This window comes from Ictalurus punctatus, chromosome 22 (genome assembly GCF_001660625.3).
Source record: "Ictalurus punctatus breed USDA103 chromosome 22, Coco_2.0, whole genome shotgun sequence".
Lineage (NCBI taxonomy): Eukaryota > Metazoa > Chordata > Actinopteri > Siluriformes > Ictaluridae > Ictalurus > Ictalurus punctatus.
In genome coordinates, this window is record NC_030437.2 from 16755002 (window position 1) to 16781296 (window position 26295).

The 26295-nt window shown below is 39.2% G+C and overlaps 1 protein-coding gene across 1 annotated transcript; it reads left to right on the forward strand.

The window, feature by feature from the left end:
• The first annotated feature begins 210 nt into the window (after positions 1 to 210).
• Positions 211 to 22467, forward strand: castor1 (cytosolic arginine sensor for mTORC1 subunit 1). Its single transcript, XM_017452422.3, has 9 exons — positions 211 to 552; positions 8450 to 8520; positions 13532 to 13725; positions 15405 to 15540; positions 15665 to 15788; positions 17445 to 17552; positions 18592 to 18674; positions 19017 to 19111; positions 20993 to 22467. The coding sequence occupies exons 1-9, from the start codon at positions 440 to 442 to the stop codon at positions 21059 to 21061; spliced, it is 993 nt and encodes a 330-aa protein (XP_017307911.1). The 5' UTR covers positions 211 to 439; the 3' UTR covers positions 21062 to 22467.
• The last annotated feature ends 3828 nt before the right edge of the window (positions 22468 to 26295 follow it).

The window sequence follows — 26295 nt, forward strand, 5'->3', positions numbered from 1 at the left end:
GAGAATCATGTTTTAGTTCAGTTTAGAGGATGATATGGACTTTTAAGAAATAAATCGTAGAAAATGTCCAATTTTGACAGCGGTAAATTACCACACAGGTGTGTAGGCTAATCTCTTCATGAGAAAAGGAGGAGAAGGACGCTGTCTCTTTAAAAGAGAGGGGGCGGGGTTTAGTTTGACTACCGATTTAACTACAGGGGGCGTGGTTTGGCTCCTCCTTCTTTTGCTGTGCAGTTCCTGAGTCTCAACGTGTCTCCTTTGGCAAATAATAATGGCTGTTTAAAAAAAAAACAAAAAAACAAGCCAGTATATATTTCGGGAATGCGGAGCTACACGAGCAGATCCATCCTTAAGGCTGATACTTGTGGTTGTGGGACTTGAACACGTGGTGTTTTCTTCTTCTTCTTCTTCATCTCCTTCTCCTTCTCGAGAAGAAGCAATGGACTTGCACATACTAGATCATAGACTGAGAGTAACGAGCATCAGCAGAAGTGGGCTGCAGCATTACACCCACCCACTGATCAAACTAATATTCCTGCGGAACAGAACCAGGTGAGGTTGTTGTTCTCTCACCTTCATGACTCCATTCCTGTGCTTTTGCATGATCTTTACTGCTGATGATTCTCTCTGTGGCCTTCAGCCTTCACTGGAGTGTGTTCACTTCAAAGCAGCTTGTTTTGAAACCTTGCTCATGATTGACCAGGGTCCAGATTCTTCAACCCCAGACTTCTATAGGATCTGTTCATTTGTAGAGACTGCTTTGAACATGTTTGTGTCCAATCTTGATGGTTAGTTTCCATATGAAACCATGATTAAAGCCTACAGATATAGAGTTGGGATGGGATATTTGGTGTTAGGGATGATACATATTGTGTGTTACAGATGGGACGTGTGTGTCTTATAGGAAGAACAGTTGTGAATTAGAGGTGGGATGTTTGTGTATTATTGGTGGGCTATATGTTCCTTATGAACGAGACAGTTATGGGTAGGGTGTTTGGCACCGTTGGTAAATATGAGCCAAGAAGGCAGTGAAAACTTCTCTTTATTGTTTACAGTTTTGATCAGAAAAATCATTAAAAAAAAATACTCTGCTGTCATGGATATCAAACAATTGCAAACACAACACAGGTTTATCAGAAAACAAAACTTTGTTAAATATAGGTGTGCAACAATTATTGGCAGCCCTATGAATTCATATGAGAAAAATATATTTGAAGTAAATTCCCATTTGATTTTACTTTTTTTTTTTTTTTTTTTAAGTACACAGGAAATTGTTCAACCATGAATTCCTGTTTCACAGGGGTATAAATATGAGGTAAAACATAGCTGAAATTGCCTTAGTGATTCATAACAATGTGTAAGACTAAGGAATATAGCTGTGATGTGCGGCAAAAGGTTGTTAAGCTTCACAAAATGGGAAATGGCTATAAGAAAATACACAAGCATTGAAAATGCCCATTTCCACCATCAGGGCAATAATTAAGAAGTTCCAGTCAACTGGAAATGTTATGAATCGACCTGGAATTGGACGTGTGTCTATATCGTCTCAACGCACTGTGAAGAGGACGGTTCGAGTGGATAAAAAATCTCCAAGGATCACAGCTGGAGAATTACAGAAGTTAGTTGCGTCTTGGGGTCAAAAAGTCTCCAAAACTACAGTCTGAAGTCACCGACATCACCACAAGTTGTTTGGAAGGGTTTCAAGAAAAAAGCCTCTACTCTCATCCAAAAACAAACTCGAGCGTCTTCAGTTTGCCAGACACTACTGGAACTTCAAACGGGATCGGGTTCTATGGTCAGATGAAACCAAAATAGAGCTTTTTGGCAATAAACACCAGAGGTGGTTTTGGCGCTCACAGAGAGGTAGCCATATGGAAAAGTACCTCATGCCCACGGTTAAATATGGTGGTGGCTCTTTAATGTTTTTGGGCTGTTAGAGGACCTGGACATTTTGTTAGGATACATGGCATCATGGACTCTATCAAATATCTACAGATGTTAAATGAAAACCTGACCGTCTCTGACAGAAAGCTTAAAATGGGCCGTGGTTGGATCTTCCAGCAGGACAACGATCCAAAACATACATCAAAATCAATACAAAAATGGTTTACTGACCATAAAATCAAGGTCCTGCCATGGCCATCCCAGTCCCCTGACCTGAACCCCATAGATAACCTGTGGGGTGAACTGAAGAGGAGAGTCCACCAGCGTGGACCTCGAAATGTGAAGGATCTGGAGAGATTCTGTATGGAGGAACGCTCTCAGATCCCTCACCATGTATTCTCCAACCTCATCATTCATTATAGGAGAAGACTCAGAGCTGTTATCTTGGCAAAGGGAGGTAGCGCAAAATATTGACTAAAAGGGTGCCAATAATTGTTGCACACATATTTATCAAATGTTTCTTTTTTGATAAACCTTTGTTGTGTTTGCAATTGTTTGATATCCATGAGAGCAGATTATTTTTGGAACAAAAGATCAAAAGGTTAAACAATAAAGACATTTTTTTTTCACAGCCTTCTTTGCTAAAAATTTAGAAAGGATCCCAGTATTATTGCAGGGCACTGTATATGGGACATTTGTGCGTTAAAGATGGGACATTCACGTGGTACGGATGGAACATTTGTGCGGTATAGATGGGACATTTGCGCTTTATAAGTGGGACGTTTGTGTGTTGGCGGTGGGACCATTTTAGTCTTATGGGTGGGAGATTTGTACATTACCGGTGGGGCATTTGTGTGTTGTTGATGGGACATTTGTGCATTATGGCTTGGTGTGTTTTAGCCTTACAGATGGAACTTTTTTTGTGTGTGTAATTAATGGCACCTTTTGGTGGTATGTATGGCACACTTTTTGTGTTTTGGAACAATTCTACACAGACTATAGAAATCACACATTCACGTGGTTAAAGGGAAACTCTGGCCAGAATAAAAATGTAGCAATCGCTATGTTGTAAACATGCTTACTTGACTGTTGCAGTGGTGATACTGTAGTGTAGAGTAAGATTTCTTTGTTCGTAGACTAGATAGCTGCCTCCTGGCACCACGTTGAGTAAGATTCTCCAGCTTGTTCACGAAATATTACCCTTAGCAATATGTCCTGAGAAGCTAGAGTAGCTTAGAAATCCAAAGGCCGTATTTGAGTATTCACCTATGACAGATTACTCTAGTGTGTTAAAGTAAGAAATGCAGAAATTGATGACCGTTCCTCTTGGGTTCCTCAGATAAGTTCACAGAACTTAGCGGATGTTTGCAACGCAAATGTCCGTGCAAAAACGTCCAATACAGAAGTGCTTGTTGTCTGACGACACTGATGCTCAGTATTGCATTTATTATCATATGTACTAACATGTCTGGCGTCTGTTAGTACGTCCTGTTGCGTAACACCAGCACAATATCTTCACAGCATTGCTCTGAAGATGGATGACTCAGTAGTTTGAGAAGACTTGAAGGTGAATAGTTGAAGTCAACAGAGCGAACCGAACGAGCACAGAATAAACATGCTTGTATAAAAGACTGGTTTGTAGAAATTCAGGTTGTGGCTTTGTGGTATAGTTCAGTGGTGGACTGAGGGCTTTTGTTTGACTCTTTCACATTGTAATCAGTGTGGATGTGTTTGGGTTTGCTTGTCCCTCGGATGATGTTTAAGAGCATTATTAAGGCTCAAATACAACATCGATGGCCAGTGCAGCATGTTTCGCGATTTTAGAGGTGAAAGTCCAGACTCCTGGACGTCGGATCAAACAAAGGGAATAGATAACGGTCTCTATATTGGTGTATATGATGAAGCCTTTCATGGAAACTCCAGAACATCCAGCTAAATATTTAAGAGAACGATATTTACTTATATATCACAGATATATTGAAGTTGATTGGTGGTATGGATGTGACGTGAGTGTTTGTACCCATGAGATTACATTTCCTGTGGAATTTATAAGACGTTATATGATAATAAAGAAGACACGTTTCAAGACATTTCTTTGAAATGAATGAAAAACATTGATCTTCTTTTGGTTAAAGCCAATCCTTTGTTGATTTGGGTGTAAGTTTTGGGTCATTGTCGTGCAAAGAAGGTGAAATCGCTTTCATCTTCAGCTTATTAGCAGACACCGGGAGGTTTTGCACTAAAATCGACTGGTATTTGTAGCTAATCGTTCATCCCTCCACCTTGAATGATGCCGCCACCACCATGCTTCACTGTTGGTATGGTGTTCTTTTGCTGATGTGCTTGTTTTTTTTTGTACCAAACAACATACCTTTTGGAATTATGGAATTATTATACCTTTTGGATTTGGTCTCATCGGACCATAACACATTTTGCCACATGGTTTGGGGTGATTTAGATGAGCTTGGATGTTTGTTTGTTTGTTTTTTTGTGAGAAAGGGCTTCCGTCTAGCCGTCCAACCCCGTAGTGAAGAATACAGGAAAATGTTGTGAGATGCAGAGAGTAATCAGTCGTTGTCGGATATCCCTGCAGTTCCTTCAGTTTTGCCGTGGGTCTCTCGGCAGCCTCCCTGGTACGTTTTTGTCTTGTTTTTTTTTTTTTATCAATTTTGGAGGGATGTCCTGTTCTTGGTGATGTCACTCTGCTGCTCTATTTTCTCTATTTGTTGATGACGGCCTTTACTGTGTTCCACGGCACATCTGACGTTTTGAAAATCCTTTAATACCCGTCTCCCGGTCGTCTTTCAACATGTGAAAAGCCACGCATGTTTGGTTCGTAAGCTCTTTGCGGACCATGGCTCCAGCGGTGTGAAGAAAATCCTAGAAACAGATGGTCGTCTTTTAGGGTTAATCAGAATCATTTCATTAATGACCGATGCATGATGATTACTTTTGAACGTGAGATCGAATGTGATCGGTTCATTCTTGACACGGCCTCCTCCCCAATTCTGAAAGAGTGTTCACGCTTATACATCCAGTTTATTGCAACTTTTTATTTATTTATTTATTTATTTATTTATTTTGAATATCTATTGCCTAAAATGTTTGATTGTATTTCACGTCATTTTTAAACGTCGAGGGTGGGAAAAGGTCCCATTTTTTTTTACACCACGAAAACCTGCCATTTTCAAAGGTGTGCGTAGTTACGTGTGCGACCTTTTCGCGTTAAGATGGCCCGTTTTTCACGCTACGCTTGGGAATGTTTTAGCCTCACACGTGTGAAATTTTTGACACTTGTTGACACTTTTTTTTGGTGTTATGGATCTGTGTACTATAGTCACACAAATTTCGTTGTTTGAAGACTAGAAAACCATTTCCTGGTGACGCATCTTGAAGGTGGAAGTACAGTTTGAAGTACTTTGCACTGGTTTCTCCAGCTCAGTAATTATAAACATTGGCAGTATGCAGAAGGAAGGTTTTGTTTTCCATCGTAAGTTTGCTATTCGCATGGAATTGCCCACAGGAACACCATATTTGTTACGTAGTTGGTTGGCTTGAAGCTCGTCGATGCTTTCTTCACTGCTTCTGGGTGTGTTTCGCGAAATTGTTTGGAAAAGCCGATCCAGAACGCCAAGAAACATTATACGACTCTGTTTTATTTATATGACCCAGGTATGCATTACTGCCGACGCGAGCTACTAGAAGGTTTGCGTTGAAGAATGAAACCGCTCGGATCGTGGCGTGACGAGGAAAACAACTAGACTGTCATGTCACCATGACTTTGTTTTCTGCTCTCTCGTCATCTTCGTGTCTTAAAGGATGTTTTCTTGCGACTCTGATCGTGCGAAGGGCTCGGAGCACTCGCAGGAAGTGCAGCGTTAGGGGCTCTCGGGGGGTGAACAGGAAGTGTGAGGGTAGCTAACACAATGCTGTTGCTGCGAGTCAGCTCTGCGGGAGGAGCTGTACGCTTTCCCCTTCTGCTCGAACACCGGTTCTGTTGGACTCGCTTCTGCTGAGTCGCGCTTCAAACAGGATTCAGCTGCTCAGCGGGGCGCCGGTTCATGGGAGAGCAAAAGATGAATGGATTAACGGTGCACAAGAGGAACATTTGAGGAACGATGTGCTTATGTTATGATGTGATTGTGTCTTTTTTTATTTTGAAATAACGATTATTTATACCGGTTCATTTTATGAACAAGATTGGACAAGTTTTATTTCAGATAGGGAAAGGATTTGATCAGGATCAATCATTACATTCTACGATTATGTAACTGTTTCCTTATAAATATACAGTATGTAGTCAGTCAACACATTTATTTACGATAAGCTTCCTTATAATAATAATAATAATTAAATCGCTGCATATATAATCCTTTTTCTTGAAGACAAATTGTAATGTATATTTTTTTATTGAACACATTAGTCCTGTCATAACATCACATAACATCCTGCCACATGCTAATATTGGTGTTGTACATGAGGAGGTTTATTACATTTTTTAGTTTTTGCTTCATGGTTGTTTAACGTCGTTGATTAAAACCAAGACAAAACATGTTCAGCAACCTTTTTTTTTTTTTTGGCGTCATGTAAACTAGACGATAACGAAATATAATAATTCACCCCGTCTGGTGAAAATAAATATATAACGAAACCTGACATAATTTTCCACGACGAATGAAAACAAAGGCGAGGATGTCAGAACCGAACTGCCAGATTAGACGAAATGCTAAATGGTCTTCTCTGACCTGCGTATACGTTGTACGTTCATCGTAGTCGTACAAACGTGCTGTTCTATGTTTATAAAAAATTGAAGAGGGGGGGGGATAAAACACTAAACCCAGTGACTGTTCAGTTTTATTTGAGTAAGATCGTTGTCGTTTTCCATCATCTAGCCGAAAGTTAATAGTCCAATGACCAAAATATGACGGAAATAATTTTGTAGTCTATTTTCATCACCGAAGGAAAAAAAAATTAAAAATCAGATTAGGTTGGGGGGGGTTAATGTTTGAGTTTCACTGTTTGCATGACTACCAGACCGATAAAATCTAAAACGTTTAGGCTATGTAACACGCAGCTAAAATGTCTATCTATCTATCTATCTATCTAACAGCTAAAGTGTAATAACGTGACGAGTCGAATCCCCTGTCATTGCTTCTCCTAGTAACAAGTAAAAGTTCAACATTTACGTTTCTAGCATTAGATATTTCACTTGTAAACACCCCACACCCCCATACCCCCACCCCCTGTGTAGACATGGTTCAACCCAAATGGTTCTGAGACAATGGATCTGAATAAATTAGACCATGTTTTCTTCGGTTTCACTGCCTTCCCTTGAAAAATTTGGGTCAGTGCCTGAGATGATGTAATCACACACACACACACACACACACACGCACCCCATGTCCCCTCGTTGTCCCTGAATGTTGTATTAATCAGAAGATGGCTTCTTGCCTATCCTCCAGCAGAACAGCCAGTCGGAGCATCTTCATCTCCGAAAGACGGCACATGATCAGATCACGTAATCCAATCTTGCTTTTGATCAGGATCAAACCTTCAGTATGTGTCGTTCAAAACTTTTTAGTAGGATTGGGATACCTGTTATCCAAAAATGTCAGGATTATCCTGATCCCCAGGAGAAGGGTGCATTCAGGGAGGATTTCAGGAACAAAATGTAATAAAACTGGTCCAATAATACAACGTTTGTATCATATAGTGTATATCCATCCATCCATCCATCCATCCATTTTGTCCTCATAAATAATCCCTTAAACAGCTGTCAATATCAAACAAAAATAATATATATATAATATAATTTTAACAAATTTTCACTGTATATTAATTACAATGAAAAAATCATCAGAGACGAACCAGTCACAAGTATTTTCTTACAACTGCGTCCCTCATTGCTCTCCACGCACGAAGGACGCTGAACGTTCTTATTTCGTTAACTATCGGACATTCAGACTTTTTATGATTTAAAACGCGTGTTTAAAATATCCACTGTGTATTTGCGTTTCAAATAAAACGCATTTCAAATAAAAACACTTAGTGACCCCATTCCGGATAATCAACCAACCGTTGTTCTTTACATAGCTAGTAGCTTACATTGTGACACCTAGTCCGATTTAGGGCACCAGTAATCCGGATTTGGTCGTCTTGAAAGGTTTATATCTGGATCTGGGTGATCCAATCCAATATTGCTTTGAAAAACCGACACAAAACTAAGATGGATTACTTGATCCTGGATAGCAAAATGTGGGATTTTCAAATCCGGACTATTCTGATCCAGATTAAATTTTTTGAACGACTGGGCCCATGTGTCTAGCTCACAGCCATAACTGTTGCACCATGGGAAAAAACTCCTAGCAGCAATCTGTCATCGTTTTTGTTTAGTTACACCATGTCCGATCTGACTCTTCTAATCTCTCTCTCTCTCTCTCTCTCTCTCTCTCTCTCTCTCTCTCTCTCTCTCTCTCTCTCTCTCTCTCTCTCTCTCTCTCTCTCTCTCTCTCTCTCTCTCCCTTCTTCTGTCCTCTCTTGCTATCTCACTCTTTCTCCTTTTTAGATGCAAATTCTTCAGTCTGACAGAAACGCCAGAAAATTACACCGTCGTCCTCGATGAGGAAGGATTTAAAGGTAACACACGTGCACAGATTTAGATAAAAATATAGATTTTTATTTACTTGTTGTAGCTAAATATGTTACAAATAAATGCTACTTTATATAATCTGTGGTTGTAAAGAGTGATTATATGAGTTACTATAGACTTCCTGGCAGCTCGAACCAATCTGGCCGTTTTCTTCTGATCTCTCTTATCAACAAGGCGTCTCCACCCGCAGAACTGTCGCTCACTCAGTGTTTTTTGTTTTTCGCACCATTCTGTGTACACGCTAGTTACTGTTGTGTGTGTGTGTGTGTGAAAATCCCAGGAGATCAGCAGTTGCTGAAATAATCAAAGCAGCCCATCTGGCACCAGCAATCACGCCACGTTACAAAGTTACAGAGATTCTGATGTTTGATGTGAACATTAACCGAAGCTCTTGACTTGTATCTGCGTGATTTTTTTGCATCGTGCTGCTGCCACGTGATTGGCTGATTGTATAATTGCATGAATGTTCAGGTTCCTAATAAAGTGGACGTCGAGTGTATAATAGTAAGCCTAGTGTTAACTCGCTTGCTTGTGCTTGGATTTACATCATATAATAGTTAGCCTAGCACTAGCTTGGTTTTACATAATTAAATAGTTAGTCTAGTGTTAGCTAGATTGCTAGTACTTGTTTTTTTAACCCTGTATTATAGTTATCCTTGTGTTAGCTAGTTTGTTAGTACTTGTTTTATTTAACCCTATATTATAGTTATCCTTGTGTTAGCTAGTTTGCTAGTACTAGTTTTTTTAAACCCAGTATTATAGTTATCCTTGTGTTAGCTAGTTTGCTAGTACTTGTTTTTTTTAACCCAGTATTATAGTTATCCTTGTGTTAGCTAGTTTGCTAGTACTAGTTTTTTTAAACCCAGTATTATAGTTATCCTTGTGTTAGCTAGTTTGCTAGTACTTGTTTTTTTAACCCAGTATTATAGTTATCCTTGTGTTAGCTAGTTTGTTAGTACTTGTTTTTTTTAACCCAGTATTATAGTTATCCTTGTGTTAGCTAGTTTGCTAGTACTAGTTTTTTAAACCCAGTATTATAGTTATCCTTGTGTTAGCTAGTTTGCTAGTACTTGTTTTTTTTAACCCAGTATTATAGTTATCCTTGTGTTAGCTAGTTTGCTAGTACTTGTTTTTTTAAACCCAGTATTATAGTTATCCTTGTGTTAGCTAGTTTGCTAGTACTTGTTTTTTTTAAACCCTATATTATAGTTATCCTTGTGTTAGCTAGTTTGCTAGTACTTAATTTTTTAACCCTATATTATAGTTATCCTTGTGTTAGCTAGTTTGTTAGTACATGTTTTTTTTGTTTTTTTTTACCCAATATAATAGTTAGCCTAATGTTAGCTTGCTTGCTAATGCTTGGTTTTACACGGTATAATATTCAGCCTTGGTTTCATGCAATTAAATACTTATCCTAGAATTAACTAGATTGCCAGTACTTGGTTTTACACAATCTAATAGTTAGCCTAGTGTTAGCTTGCTTGCTAGTGACCTTGACTTCCTGGTTTATGCGACGTCATAATTATGGCAGTGTTTCTTAAATTGGAGAGCAGGTCATTTTAATAACGAGCCTAATATTTTAATAGCTGCACCGTGTTGGTAAAATAAATCGGTGGAATCTGTGGAATTTATTTTACAGTTAAACGGGTCATTGGCTGTTTAAATAAATAAATAAATAAATAAATAAAGGTTTGAGAACCCCAGTATGGTGCATACACTTAAACTAAATTGGTGCTCCAGACATGGTAAGGTGAGACACTGTATGCTCAGCACTGAGTCCGAAGGTTTACCAGCTAGCATGTAACTTATGTCTTATACAAGCAATGTAAAGGCGGAATAACAGTGGAAACACCACAAAAGTATAGGTAATATCAATATTTACCTCAGATATGGTGGTAGATTACTAAAAAACTAAGAGACTCGACGGTTACACTTCACTTTTATGATCTCCGTCGTGTTGAAAAAAACGTTAACGCTGTGTGAAGTCAGAGCTATGAAAACGTTCCAAGTTTTAAAGGGGTTAATACCACAACAGTTGGCCATGCATATGAAATTGAACGCAGCATTGGCCTAATGTTAGTCACTCACTAGTGCTTGTTTTAGATAAAATGATGTACAAACATTAGCTAGCTTGTTTTTGAGCTTGGGCCGTTAGTACAGACAAATAGTTCCAGCTGGAGTGGTAACATTAGCTAAGTCAATTACTTACAAGTATACAAGCTGTGCTGTGTTCCTAGCTGGCTAGCTTAGATAATGTTGCTCAATACGGCTGTGTTCATTCTGTTACACTTGTACTGGGGGTTTAATAAAAACCTACTCTTGGGAATTTATCCGCTTTCTTCATCGTCTTCACCTGGCAAACTTTCGCTCACCAAGAGAAATCTTCTACTGTTAGCTGTTAGCATATTTTTATGTTAGCACCAGATTTTTAGTACAGCTAGTATTTATTCTGAAGCTCAGGAAAGCTGTAAAAGTGATCTTGATGAACTGCCCTGAAGAGCACATATAATAAAAATAGCATCCGGTTAAACTGCCATAACTGTAGCTGTGTCTGGTTTCTAGTTTATGGTTAAAGTTACAGTCAAGCTGCTGTAACTGATAGTTTTGGCATTAAACCAGTATACAGTTTTAGGCTAATGGGAAAGGAATCGTCCAGAAGGTACGGACCTTTAGCACGTTCTGATGCATCTTCAAGTGGGATTGTACTATTTCTAAATGTTGACCTTTATGAAATACACTCGCCGGTCACTTTAATAGGAACACGTGTACGTCTGTGCTCTTTCATGCAATTATCCAATCAGCCAGTTGAGTGCGTAAAATCATGTAGATACGAGTCAAGAGCTTTAATTCTTTTTCACATAAGAGTTGACCGTGGCTTGGTAGTCGGCGCCAGACGGGCTGGTTTGAGTATTTCAGAACCTGTTGCGCTCCTGGGAACAATCGCTAGAGTCTAGAGTGAGAGGGGTGAGAGAAGATTGGGCCGATTTGGTTTGAGCTGACAGGACGTCGACAGTAACTCAAATAACCACGCTTTACAACCGTGGGGAGCAGAAAAGCATCTCCGACTGCACAACAGGGTCAAAACCAGAAGCAGATGGGCTACAGCAGCAGGTCTGCAGGACCACGTTGCAGGACCACGTTGCAGGACCCCGTTGCGTTCCACTCCTTTATTAAAATCTTAGAGCGAGGCCACCGTTGTGATATTCACCTAAAATCCACCAACAGAGGGAGACATAGAATGACACGAATGTTTCTGTTTATTCGAGTCTGTTTTCTCCACGAGTTTGTATCATGTTGATCGATGACCTAAACAGAACCTAGTCGTTTTCTTCAGTCACAGAACTCTTGTTATAAGATCTTCATCTAACAGTATGAAACGGAGAAGACACATCGTTACACAGTCTGTTATAGAATTCAGCCAGGATTTTATAAAACCAGCGGAAGAGCTCTTGCTATAGCTTGTATACAGTATACGATACACGATGTGAGCAGGTGACCTCTAGTGGCAGGCTGTAGTACAATTTTTGACCATATTCGATTACATAATAGTCAGTGGACCCAGAATCAAATCCAGTCCAACAACATTGTAGGTTGTTGGATGGTATTTATCAGGGTGCGGTTAATGAGATCAATAAACCCAATCAAGCAATAAATCCTTTTCGTGCTTTTTAATGAATCAGTCGAACAAAGCAATTCGAATCAAGCTGTAGTGTTCGTGTTATTAATTTAAGAATTCTAGCCTTCTTTCTAGTTGGTTTTCTGCCTAAATGAAGGCAAGTGGCGTACTGACTTGGCTTCATTTTTTTTTTTACCTCTGGTGGCTCTGTGCACCGAGCCCTGACTACTGGCAACGAACTGATGCAATGATGCATCCAGGATGATCCTTAAAATGAGAAGTCAGTGGGCAATTCTCAAATGACTCATTCGATGAGTTCAGAAATTCGGTTTTCAGGCGAAGTTCAGAAGAATCTGTTTTAGTTCAAAAAGTCTCACCCGAGGGCCGATACGATTCAACGCTCAGCCGGAAAGATGGAACGAGAGCTTGTTGTAAAGTTTGACTCTAGGCTAATAGGCCCTCATTTCACCGCAGGTCAAATTGATTCATCTGTTTATTTCAAATCACCTCCGTAAATTGAATCATACTACATCCCTGCTTCTAATTTGCATATTCATCGAATACGAATTTCTCAACGACGGGAAAACATGTACTCTAGGCGCTGGCGTTTGGTTTTTTTGTTTTGTTTTGTTTTGTAGAAGCAAGTCCGTGTCAAGATATTTATCGGCAATCATCAAAATGGCTTTCGTGACAGTTTTTGAAAGAGGCATGGATGATGAATGCGTAGGTTTTCCTCTGTACACAATGACGCATCCAGACGGCGGCGTCGCTCCCCATGTTATTGGTTCAAAGGCACACCAGCAGTTTTTTATTTTTTATTTTTTTTTTTTGCCAGTGAGAAGTGACAGTTTTCACTATAAGCCGTTTGCTTCGACTTCCTGTTGTTGATTTTATAAATAGCCACCTACTCTGGTTGATCACAAGCTTGCTAAGAGAGATTTCACCATCTGAACTTTGAGAGAACCTTGTTGCTCTGATTTCCTTCTGTTTAGATCCGCTCTATGATGACTTGGCACTTGGTTTTTTTGGGGGGGTTTTTTTCCCCTCGAAATTTCTTCAAAGCGTCAGCGTCTTTTTGTTGCACTTGCATGTTAGCGCTCACGTACTCCATGTACAGTTGCAGTCAAAATGACCTCCACTGCAAATCAGGTTTATCGTCCAAATGTACAGACTTTCAGCTGTTTGCAATGAACGAATCAAACAAAAGCAATTGAAATAGTTCAACACAACCAATGCTTCAAGTGGTTTCCACAAATTCATCTGAAAATGTAACTTCTGCACGCACTTGAAGCATTCGTTGTGTTGAACTATTTCAATTGCTTTTGTTTGATTTCTTCAACTGTACGTTCGTACCTCACCTCCCTTGCCCTTGTTTCCTCCAGATCTTCCCCACTCTGAGCACCTGCAAGTGGAAGGCTCCACCTGGCTGCCCCTCAATGTCGTCTCCAATGGCAACGCTTCCAGCAGCTCTCAGGCCGTCGGTGTCACCAAGATCGCCAAGTCCGTCATCGCCCCGCTGGCCGAGCAGCACGTGTCCGTCTTCATGCTCTCCACCTATCAGACGGACTTCATCCTGGTATGGAAGTGGATTGGAATCCCAACATTATTACAATGAAAAGTGTCCTCAAATGGACGTTCTTCATCGGATGTCGTTTCAGTGACGTGTCCCCGAGTCCCTGAATAATTGTTGTTTCAGTCAATCCCGTCTTGATGTCATTAGTGTGCCTCCAACTCCTCCATCTTGCCTCCAGGCTCTGAACGAGGGCTGGGAATTTCCAGGCTCCTCCTGATTTGATTTAGATTTGACATCTTTATTTCTGTGATTTATTTATACAGCTTGCATTAAGATTGTGTTTTTTATTTATTTATTATTTATTTATTTTTTTTATTACTAGCATGACCACTTGCTGCGTTTAAAAACATCGCATCTTAATCGATTTCCATTATTTTTATCAACACCTTTTTAAACACACCTGAAAATGTGCCGATCACCAACCTGCGGAACGATTCAGGTAGTCATCGGAAATGTTTGGACTTAGTGACGAAGCTGTCACGTAAATATAAATGTTTTCCTACCACTCTTGGCGGAACGGAAGGTGCTGACAGCAGCAGATAAAACCTGAGCGGTTAAATAGTTGCGTCAGCATGCTGTACCTTTTTATACATGATTTATTAACGAAGTGCTTCAGGTTATAATTATGGGACTTTTTTTTTTTTTTTTTTTAAACTTTAAAGTTGAACAGGAATGCAGCGTTACTGTTTAATTACAGTGAAGGAAATTAAATATGCATTTGAGCTGTGATAATTCGGTGCATTTAGTACTCCTGTTGTTTTGGCAGTTCTTGTCTGACTTGTTGCTGCATGATAATTGCTCAAGTGTTATTCACAGGTGTGTTCAGTTGTACGTTATAGACCTGTGTTCCTTCAAATTATAAATCTTTTGAGTAGAAGTTCTTCTCTATCGCATAAAATTAGTGGGATGGGCGGACGGATGATGGATGGGCAGCAGATGTTAAGATGGTCGGGTGGATGAATAGGCAGACAGATGGTAAGATGGATGGATAGATGGATGTGTAGACAGATGGCCAGGCAGATCATTAAATGGATGGATGGATGGGCCATGTAAGCTTGATTGATAGATGGATGGATGGGCCATCTATCCATCCAACTGTCTACCCATCTTTCCACCTATACATCCATCCACCTGTCCACCCCCTCCATCTATGCATCCATCTCTTTATCTACCTCCCCATCCATCCATCTTTGTATCCATCTATCCGTCGGCCCAACACTCCTCAGATTGCATCGGTGCTGATAGATGAATGAGTGGATAGATGAATCGATGGATGTATGGATAGATAGTTGGATATGATGGTTATAGTATGGATGATCTGAATGTATATATGAATAGATGGATAGACAAATGGATGGATATATGCATGAATGTATGGATAGATGGACATGGATAAGTAGATAGATAGATGAATTAATGGAAGTATGGATGGATGGATAGACGGATAGATGAATAGACAGCTAGATGGATAAACGAATCGAACGATACAGACAGTTGGTTGGATGAACAGAGAGATTGTTTGATAGATGGATATGAATGGGCAGAAAGAGAGTGAGTGAGAGAGAAACTGACAAGGTCAAAGGTCAGCTAAAATACCAATAATTTATTCAGCTTTACAATCACTCTTTATATTTGAAGGTATATGCACTGATGTGTGTGTGTGTGTGTGTGTGGTTGCTCAGGTGCGAGAGAAAGACCTGTCGGTGGTGATCCACACCCTGGCTGAGGAGTTTAACATTTTTCGGGAGGTGAATGGGGAGTCGGTGCCGGTGCATAGCCAGGACGTGAACAACGGCCTGCATGGGAACGGCAGAGAGGGTGAGACTGAGCAAACCCAACCTTCTACATTCATACACATGACTCGAATCTGTAGCACTGAGTTCAGTGTGTGTGTGTGTGTGTGTGTGTGTGTGTGTGTGTGCGCGCGCGCACTTGCTTTCAGCCCCTCGTTCTACATTACACCCAGTATTGATCCCAAGGAACCAGTTCTGTGTGATGAGCTTGGATCCTGACACGCTGCCAGGCATCGCCACCACGCTCATCGACGTCCTCTTCTACTCCAGCAGGTTTGCTGCTTTTGAAGTTTCAGTCCGTGTACGGAAATGACAGCAGCTCCGAGTGAACGCACGTCTGATGGGTTCGAGTCGATATATGAGCACGAATGACTGTGAATAATAATAATACGAATAATAAGATCTGTGCAAACGTATCTATATGAATGTTCACTCAGTAGGAAGAAGAAGAAATCACTCAGAATTCATGTGTGCAGACGTTTAGGGTTTTTTTTTTTTTTTTTTTTTTTTTTAAAGTATTTTTTTGTTTTGTTTTTATTTTAACTATAAAACCCACGACTAGTCTTATCTACATTTATCAGATTTATTCATTACACCAAGCACTAAGCATTTCGAACGTCTAAGAGTGAGGAAATTCGTTCACACCTCTTATCAGATGATAACCGATGGAGGAACGGTTTGCGTAACAACTATCATGTGCTGCACATCCTCCTTCTTTCGTATTTAAATTTTTTTTTTAAGTATGTGATCACTGCAGGCTATTTTTTAAAACAAGTAGGACAGATAATCACGGAATTATCCATGTCGTTTTATAATACCTAGCATTTAGCTGACAATACTGAAACCCACACACTCCCGCCCGCATTACATCACTCTACTGTGGGAATGTTTGTCAGTAGCCGGAGGTCTAAAAATGTTACGATTGTCTGGAACAACTGTTAATACGGTAAAACTTCTGAATCATTAACTGGGTGACTGCCTGGGAAAACCAATCAGATGTTTCAGTTTTTGGCTGCAGTTGGATTTTTCTCTCTATACTATATGGCAAAACGTATTTAGACACATAATGATCACACCTATATGAGCTTGTTGGACATCCCTTTCCAAACCCATCAGCATTAATATGGATTTGGTCCCACACGTCCATTCATACACTACGGACACTTTAGACACGCCAATTAGCCGACCATGCATGTCTTTGGCACTCCACCATCGAGTGCATAAATGAACATACTTTTCAGTATTCTAAATCCTTTATTCGAATATTTTGAGATACTGGATTGCCGTGAGCCGTAAACCGTAGTCGTCGAGATTTAAACAAAAACAGGCTGGGAATATTTCACTTTATGTAATGAATCTAAAATATATGAAAGTTCCACTTTCTGATTTAAATTACGGGGGAAAAAGGAACTTTTCCACGATATTCTAACTTTTGAGATGCGTGCGTGTTTCAGTGCACCAAAGCGAGCAAAAATCTTTCATGTTTATGACTCATCACACCCTGCTTCCATTTATTGCCCCTCACACGTTATTGAGGCCGTGTGGGAGGTTGATGCGTCTTCGTTCATATTTTGACAGTGTCGCTTCCTTTCTTGTGGGAATCGAGATAAACAAGGGAACAAAACTCCCACTTTTTGTGCAATGCTAATATAAGTAGCATGAATTATCATAGTTTATTATACTATCCTGTGATTGATTGATTGATTGATTTATTTATTTTCCTAGTTTGAATTCTCTTTTAGCCGAAGTACATTTTCGTATCACTACTAATTGCATTGCGAATATTTTGAGCTCGACACCGAATGTCTGTTTTCGCGTACCCACCCGAGTAATACGGTTTACCGGAGCGATAGGAAACACGGTGCATTTTCATGTGTTTATGTTTGTTTTTTGTTTTGTTTTTTGTTTTTTCTCGTATCGTGTGTGCAGTCCTAAAGAAGATGCGAATGTCACTGCTGATCTGGAGTGCAAGTTCTTCTCCTTCTCTCTGATCGATGGCTACGTCTCCCTCGTGATGGGTACAGAGGCACAGCGACAGTAAGGCGCACATCGCAGCACACGCCGTACCGCACTCCTGTGTCTCCTTCGAGGAGTTCAGACAGCGTTCTTGAAGTTTTACACACACTTCTCTCCAGAGGTTACGCAGAATGCTATGGGGGGGAGGGCGGGGTGGAAGAAAACATCGAATGAGAGGCGGTTGTGCGGGCGGGACGTCGGCTCAAGTGAGTAAAGCTTATAGGAAAGCTACAGTAAATGTTTGCGATCACTTTTTACAACCGTGGTGAGCTGAAAAGCATCTCGGAAACGGGAATGCTTATGAATTCTTATGAATTTCTTCACTCGGCGGCCCAGGGTTCGGCTGAATACTTGCAGCCGATCGCATCTTTTCGAGATGCTGCTCATGCACCGTCAGGAGGTGGCGTAACAAAGTCTGAGGAAACCACTATTCGCCCGGTTCTCACAGATTCCCGTGATTGTCTAGTGTCACTATGACTGATAGCGGAGAGAGAGTTTCCCACCAATCCCTCCCTGAGCGTACGGTCAGTTTAGCCCTCTTGGGTTCCCGGCAACGGATCGTCATGGCAGGAAGTACCATATCTGTGGTGATTTGCGGAGATGTATTCAAAAACGGTTCGAAGCAAATTTTTCGAACGTAACCGATCGTAATACAGGTGTTTCAAAACGTAACGAGCTGAACACTGCGGCGTTCTTTTGGGGTTATAGAAACCTACCCTGTTGTCGTCTGTCTGGGGGATGGGGGCGTGGTGTATAGGTGTAAACTCGCCATAATAGGCAGCTGTTACAGTTCATCAGTAAACAAGTAAAGCATGTGATCATACACGCTTTAGAAATTAGGACACTCTCGCACCATAACAGTAAAGGTGTTGGGATGAGACCGACACGAGAGAAAGTCGTATCAAAGCTATTGTTAAGGAGGTTTATCCAATCCATCAGTAAACATAATACATAGCTTTTGTTTACATGTCTCCATTGGTAACAACTAAGCATCAGTTCTTCCCTCTGGGAAAGTAGTTAAACTCTGTAATGGTGTGTGTGTGTGTGTGTGTGTGCACAGATTCCCAGCAGATCTGCTCTTCACCAGCTCGTCCGGCGAGCTCTGGAGGATGGTGCGGATCGGAGGCCAGCCACTCGGTTTCGGTGAGACTGACCCCCCACCCCCCACCCCCACCCCCCCAGGACGTCTTTACACACATTTACAAGGCCATTTAAGCTGGGATGGAACATCATAAAAACCGACAAGCATAATGTACTGACAGGATCGAGCAAATAATCGTGCTAGGCAGGAAAGGGATGCTGTTGAACTTTGTCGCAGAAGAACACCACTCCAGACGCTGGCTATGTTTTAATTTCGAACATAGATTTCCGTTGTAGTGTTTCTGTATAACAGACAGGAGACATGGTTTATCACAGAGCGGTGTCGGTGTACGCTTAATGATTAACTGCTGTCTCTCACTTTCTCTCTTTCTTTCTCTCTTTCAGATGAGTGTGGGATCGTAGCTCAGATTTCTCAGCCCTTAGCAGACTGTGATATCTCGGCTTACTATATCAGTACATTCAGTTTCGACCATGCCCTGGTGAGTCAACCTATTTTTTTTTTTTTTTTTTTTTTTACGTTTTTTTTTTTTATTTCACAAAAATTCGTTCAGTCTCACACCTATAGAGAATCCATATGCCCATAGCAGAAAATAAAGACGACAAAGAAATTTGAATACCGAACAGAATTAATATAAATAATAATAATAATAATAATAATAATAATAATGCAAGCTTAATATGAACATTTAATATAGAAATATGAATATATAAACGTAGTGTGCTCGGTTTCATGGATTATATGTTAACAGGAGGGGGCCGTATAAAGGTTTGCATCATAATTTAAAATGTAAAACTATTTTTCCTGTTGATTTTGTCTTCTTTTTAGCATTTGTGTTTCTTACCAGGACATCTGCTGTTTCATTTTATTATTATTATTATTATTATTATTATTATTATTATTATTATTATTATTATTATTATTAGTGGATAAATTTTCCACACAGTAAACGTGATTTGATACTAACATTTTCACTTGAGTACTTTTTTTTTTTTCCTGTTTATTTATTTATTTATTTTATTTAACATAGTAATTCCACCCTTACTGAAAAAAAAGTTGTGCATAAAACTTTTTTTTTTTTTTTTAAACCCTCACTGCACAAACAGCACTTCAAACGCACACAGCGGTGCATGATTTGTCAGTCAGTCACCTTTAATCATGCTGACAGTTCACTAAAAGTGGCATCTTCTTCTGTATTTCAGAGTAATAGCATTAGATGAAAGGAGAGATAAGACTTTGAGGTTTGAGATAGTATCTTGTAAGACAGATTTTTTTGGAATTAATGAGTAAAATCCTACTTAGAAAGCGAGTGCAGTCGCATTTCTGCGCAGTAAGAAATACCACGAGCAATGTAGCCGTGTTATACGTATACATATAAATGTATGTATCTGAATTTATTTAAAGTATTCTTTTAAAGTGCTAATCTCTATCCACAGATGACTGCAGATAACTGAAGACGTGTTTACTCTAAAACTACGAGAGAAAGACTTATCAAAACTATTCTTGACCTTTTACTGCGTGATGTTGCCATATGGCAAAAATTAATTTATCTCCATTTTTTTTTTTTTTTCGATGGATAATAATGCAAAACTAATATTTTCCTATGGAACTGGAGAAATGGGCTTTAACTTTGACACAACCGAAAACAAAAAAAGGAAATATTTGATATTTCAATATTTAGGCAAAATTACTTAAAAAAAATTTTTTTTAAAAATTAAAGTACTATCTGAAATGTTAACATTTTATCATTTTTTAAATCATTTAAACAGGTTAATCTATTTGGAGTATTCTGTTAAATAGACAAATTTAATTGTATGTTGCCATATAGCAACAACATGTGATAATGGAACTATATTTTAAATCATTTTTTAAAACTAATTTTTTTTTTTTTTTTTTTTTTTTTAGAATAGCTTATTCTGTTTGATATAGCTTTTTTTATATTATTGTATGTTGTTTCTTCATATATTGCTTATGTATCTTTATTAATTGTAAGGTGTCCTTGAGTGTCCTGAAAGGCGCCCGTGAATAAAATTTATTATTATATTATTATTTCTACATAGCAAAAAAAGTGACTAAAAAAATGTCACCACCTCCCCCACTCCCGCCTGAACAATTATTTCAAATTTATAACTCCAAGGTTGTAATGTCCAACATTGTAAAAACAAACAAAACATGGATCCCCTGGTTATGATTCACAGATCCCACTTTGAGAATCTTTGCTGTAAAGGGAGGTTATTGTAAAAAGAAAATGCTGGAATATTCCTTTAAGCCTATTAAAAACCCGTTATAAACCCATTTCAGGACTTTGCAGTGAATTTCAGTATCCTTTTACACTCGGCTATTAAACGTTTCTCTCCTTTAGGTGCCAGAAGAGGACATAGTGAGGGTTACAGACATGCTTCAGGATCAGAGGAAAGGTGCCGGATGCTGATGCAATCCTGATTGCTGACACTACAGCCTGAAGAGCATTAACACAGACGGTGTTGCAATGACCACTGGAAGTGTTTTGGTGACGTCTATAAGCTAGGATTGGCTCACAGGAGCACAAGCTCAAGTTCCAATCACAAAGCAGCAAAGTGCTTTTTTTTTTTTGGACCATGAAGCTGCCATGCTAATTGCACATAAAAGTAGCTTTTACATTGTAGAATAGTTTATTGACCAAATGAATCGTAATATGATACGGACTTAGAATGGCACCACAGGTTTTCTGAGTCGGAGGCGTTGAAGTTCTGTTATTTTGGGCCAGAAGTCAGAATTTTGACAGGCTGCTGTTTCAAAAGATATATATATAATTAATAAAAATGCAAATTCCTTTTTTTCTCTTTGACCTGGCACACGTGGGCCTCCAGTGGTTTTGGATCATCTGTAGATCAGCGAGAGACGAGCGCTCTTTTTTTTTTTTTTTTTTTTTGCTGTCACGTTAAACACTATCAGTGTTCGATTTTTTTTTCAGTATTGTTACAATGTATTTATTTCACCAAATGAACATTTGATTTAAGATGTAGTGTCATACTGAGCAGATTTCCTTCTGATCGCCCAGGTAGAAGTCTACTTAAAAAAAAAAAAAAAAAAAAAAAAAAAAACCTTAGTTACTGAAAACTACCTTTGCTCAAAATGGGTGGTGTCCCCCCCCCCCCCCCCCCCGTAAAGATGTCTTTGTAAATATATATATATATATATATATATATATAAGTGAGCCAATCTGCTTTTCTTATTTGTATTCTTATACCAGCGAATATTTCTTTGGCGTCTTATATTCACAGTATAATTTGGGAGAGAAGGGAAGTACCTCTAACGTATTTTACTTTAAAAAAAACAGGAAGTTCATCATAGGTTCAACTCGTTCATTTCCCCCGACATGTTCACCTGCTGTGGACTTTTCACCTTCCTGGCTTGGGATTTTTGGTGAGACGATAGCAACAGAGCTACAGAGCAACGTGTGACTTTCACGGTTATATCCGATCTTGATACATCAGTGTTTGATTTCTTTTTTTTTCCTGTAGCTTTGTCACATATATGGGCTCAGAATATAAATACACACACAGATACACTTTTAGTGGTTTAGCCGATTAACCATATCAAAGCACACTAGACTTATTCATGTAAGTGATTTCAAAATTCATATCTGCACAACATTATCCTGTTATCGGGTTGTTGAATTGAATTGAATGAATAAATAAATAAATAAAGTCCAAAATGCACTGATAAAGCAGGAAATGTTCACCATCTATATTTTGGACGTTAAAAAAACGAGACTGTTATTGTTGTTCAGGTCCTATAAGATGCATCATTCTGTTTGTGTATTCTAATAAACCTTTTGATAGAATTAACCGTGAATATCACAGTCTGTCTTTTTTTGTGCACTGTTATATATCCATGTAGTCCAGTATACGCTTATTTGAACAGGAACACTAGTATACCTGCTCATTCATGCAATTATCCATTCAGCCAATCACGTGGCAGCAACGCACTGAGCATCGAACCTGGCAGCTGAACGTCACCCGATCTTCAACTGTCCAGTTTCAGCGAGCTTGTGCCTACAAAGTGAAGTATTGCATGTCATGGGATGCTTTTCCGCTCGCCATGGTTGTACAGCGTGGTTATTTGACTTCCTGTAGCCTTCCTGTCAGCTCAAAGCAGTCTGGACATTCTCCTTTGAGCTCTCTCAACAACACGCCACTTCTGTGTGGTACAGGTGTTCTTATTAAAGTGGCCACCGAGTATATAAACCATATATAATAATACTTGCTGCCTTTTTTTTTTTAATTTTTTTTTTTTTGCAGAGAAAAAATATGCAAGTGTACACATGTGCAAACATTTGCAAAGAGTAAAACGCTAGAGCAAAAGATACAGCAGTCATAATAAGGTCTGTATCAGAATTATTGGCACCCTTCAAGATAACTGTATAAAATAAACATTGAATATTCCACTTTTTTTGGGGTATATGACATCTCTTAACAATTTAGTTAATCTTCGTACCAAACCAACAATAATCGATTTTTTTCTCAGAAACTCCTGGACTTGCATAAGTATTCGCCCCCTTGAACTTTTCCCTAGTTTGTAATGTTAAAACCTGGAACTGAAATGGAATTCATTGGGATTATATGTCATGAATATACTCAAAACTCTGATCTTATTGAACAGTGAGGTAAAAATCCATATAGTTTGCGAAATTAATTACAAACAAAATGTTATGATTGCATAAGTAACCCCAGGGTTTCATAATTATATTCTTACAAAAATCACACGATACAACCCAACTTTCACTCTGTCTAGAGGAGACCAAAAGTCAGTGACTGGGTAAGGAGAGCATTAGTCCATATGTTCAAGCTCAAAATATTACACACTGCATGTGTTATTTACTTTATAGATTTATTTTTGCTTGTTCTGCAATAAAGGGATGAAGAAATTATGAGGAAATGCCTATAATGAAACATAAACAGTAGATTCAGCGGCACGAACACGAACAGCGCCTCAAAGCCCATTTCTGCACAACGCTAATCACCAAGAAGGCATTCTTGAAAACGAAGGTTGTATCCAACTTCATTTTATCATAATATCAAAGTATCTTTGAAATGATTATAAATGTGCTAGCAGGACTAAGATTTTTTTCAAACATAAGAGATGTTAATATAAGGTTTGGTTTCGGGCGCCCATGTCAGATGACTCGCTGACTGGGTGCAACAGAATTACTAATGTTCACATGAAATATAGTAGGTGATTTAATTAATGTGAACAAATTGGATTATTTACTCTGTAATGCTCCCCCGCCCCCAAAATATCATTGGTGGAGAAACTCAAAGTGAAAACATTGTCCAATAAAAGTATAAATTGCACCCAAAAAATGGTTATGAATTTTCCATCTTTCGCACTTGGAGGAAATCTAGCATTATTACAGATTAACTCATGAAAATCACAAGAAAGTATGTGTAATAATTTGTGCCACGTCACTCGTATTATTCCATCTGTGACAACTTGTAATATAACCCATTACTCAACCCTAAAGGCATTGTGGGGCCACTGACAGATATTAGACTTTAGCCTTCATCGTTGATAAACAGTTTATTAGGTACGCCTACTTCGCACCTACATTCACTTGGAATTTCCTCAATTTTAGTAAGCACACCACAGTTCTTCACCACATAAAAGGCCCTGATGGAAAATAACATCAAACATCAGGTACAGATCTAGCTCTGCTTAGGGTTCCAAGGTGACTGCTTTCATGTTTGATGACATGAGGTGCATTATTAATCGAGACAAGTTTTTCAACAGAAAAGTGCATCACTGCCAATGATGCACCATTGCAGAGGTTCCGCTTCTCTTGCATCAGACATCTTATTTCATGAGCAATCATCATCTACAATCTTGTCCCTGACATCCTTGGAGAGCTCTTTGGTCTTGGCCATGGTGGAGAGTTTGGAATCTGATTGATTGATTGCTTCTGTGGACAGGTGTCTTTTATACAGGTAACAAGCTGAGATTAGGAGAACTCCCTTTAAGAGTGTGCTCCTAATCTCAGCTCGTTACCTGTATAAAAGACACCTGGGAGCCAGAAATCTTTCTGATTGAGAGGGGGTCAAATACTTATTTCCCTCATTAAAATGCAAATTAATTTATAAAATTTTGGACATGTGTTTTTCTGGATTTTTTTGTTGTTATTCTGTCTCTCACTGTTCAAATAAACCTACCATTAAAATTATAGACTGATCATTTCTTTGTCAGTGGGCAAACGTACAAAATCAGCAGGGGATCAAATACTTCTTTCCCTCACTGTAGAAGTCACAAGGCATGCTGAATAGATTTCTTGGTATTCATTCTATGAATGAGTGGTGCCTCATTCATGACAGTATGTCATTCTTATAAGCTTGACCGTGTTCCTGGTTTTGGAAATCCGTGATACGAAAACAAAACAAAACAAAACTGTGTTCAAGAGCACTTCAAAACTTCTCCCTTTGGGTAAAGTTGGAAAGTCCCAAGGCCAAGCAGGGCATGACTTCTTCAACTTCTGCAGTGACAGTGAGTGAAAGAAGAGTATACGTCATGTATGTCGCATTAGGCACCTGGGCTACTGAACAGAAGGTTGTGAGTTCAAATCCCAGCTCCATCAGGTTGCCGCTGCTGGGGCTGTTTAGCAAGGTTCTTAGCCCTTAACTGCTCAGTTAGGTATCCTGTCACAATTTTAAGACACTTTGGATATAAACATCAGCTTAATGAGGTATATGTTCTGGGAGATGCCATGTTCAGGGTGCTGTTTGTGTCGTATTCATATTACATATAACAACAACAACAAACATAACACTTATTTCATGCGTATTTCAGATACATAACTTAATAAAATCATTAATAAAACTTACAGCATTTTTTTCTGTCCCAGGCTCAGTGGCAAAAAAAATTGTAACCTGGTCTTCAAATAAACAAATTCAAATACTTTTTGTTTACGTTCGCCATTCCGGCACGAATCTCTCGTGTGGGCGGGGCTTAACAGCAATTTATTCTAATCGGCTAGCGCTATTTGGACTTAGATGTAGAGACTTCAGTGGCGTGAATTTTGGAGAGTGTTCTGGATGCGGTTCTCTGCATAGTTCTATTGTTTGTACTTTTGTTGTAATGGAAATAACTTACTTACTTACTTACTTACCTACTTTGTATGTTAGTTGGTAATTAACATTTGAGGTTTGGGTAGTCTCGTACAGCTATTTTTTTCAAGATGAGCTCTCAGGAGTGGCACAGAGCGTCGTCATGATCATCTTCTTCTTCAGCAGGACACTCGAGCTGTCGATCTAAATGTCACGAGCTAATGAGAGTACATCGCTGTTAAGCCCCGCCCACACGAGAGATTTGTGCCAGAATGGTGAGCGTAAACAAAAAGTTTTTGGAAGCATAAACGAAAAGACTGGGCAGCGCATTCATAAACCACGATTAGCGAAAAGAGAGCTTAGAAAAGTGCTAACGAAGAACGCGGTTTATTTGAAGAGCAGGTTCAATTTTTGCTTTTGTTTTCAGTCTCAGTGTTTTTCTTCTTTCCTCCTGTTTTTTTGGTCCGTTTCTTGAAAAGTCGCATGCAATCGCAGCTACAAAATATTCTACACGTTATAGATTGAACCAGAATCCAGAACCGCACGAGGCGGGGTACACCCTGGACAGGGTGCCAATCCATTGCAGGGC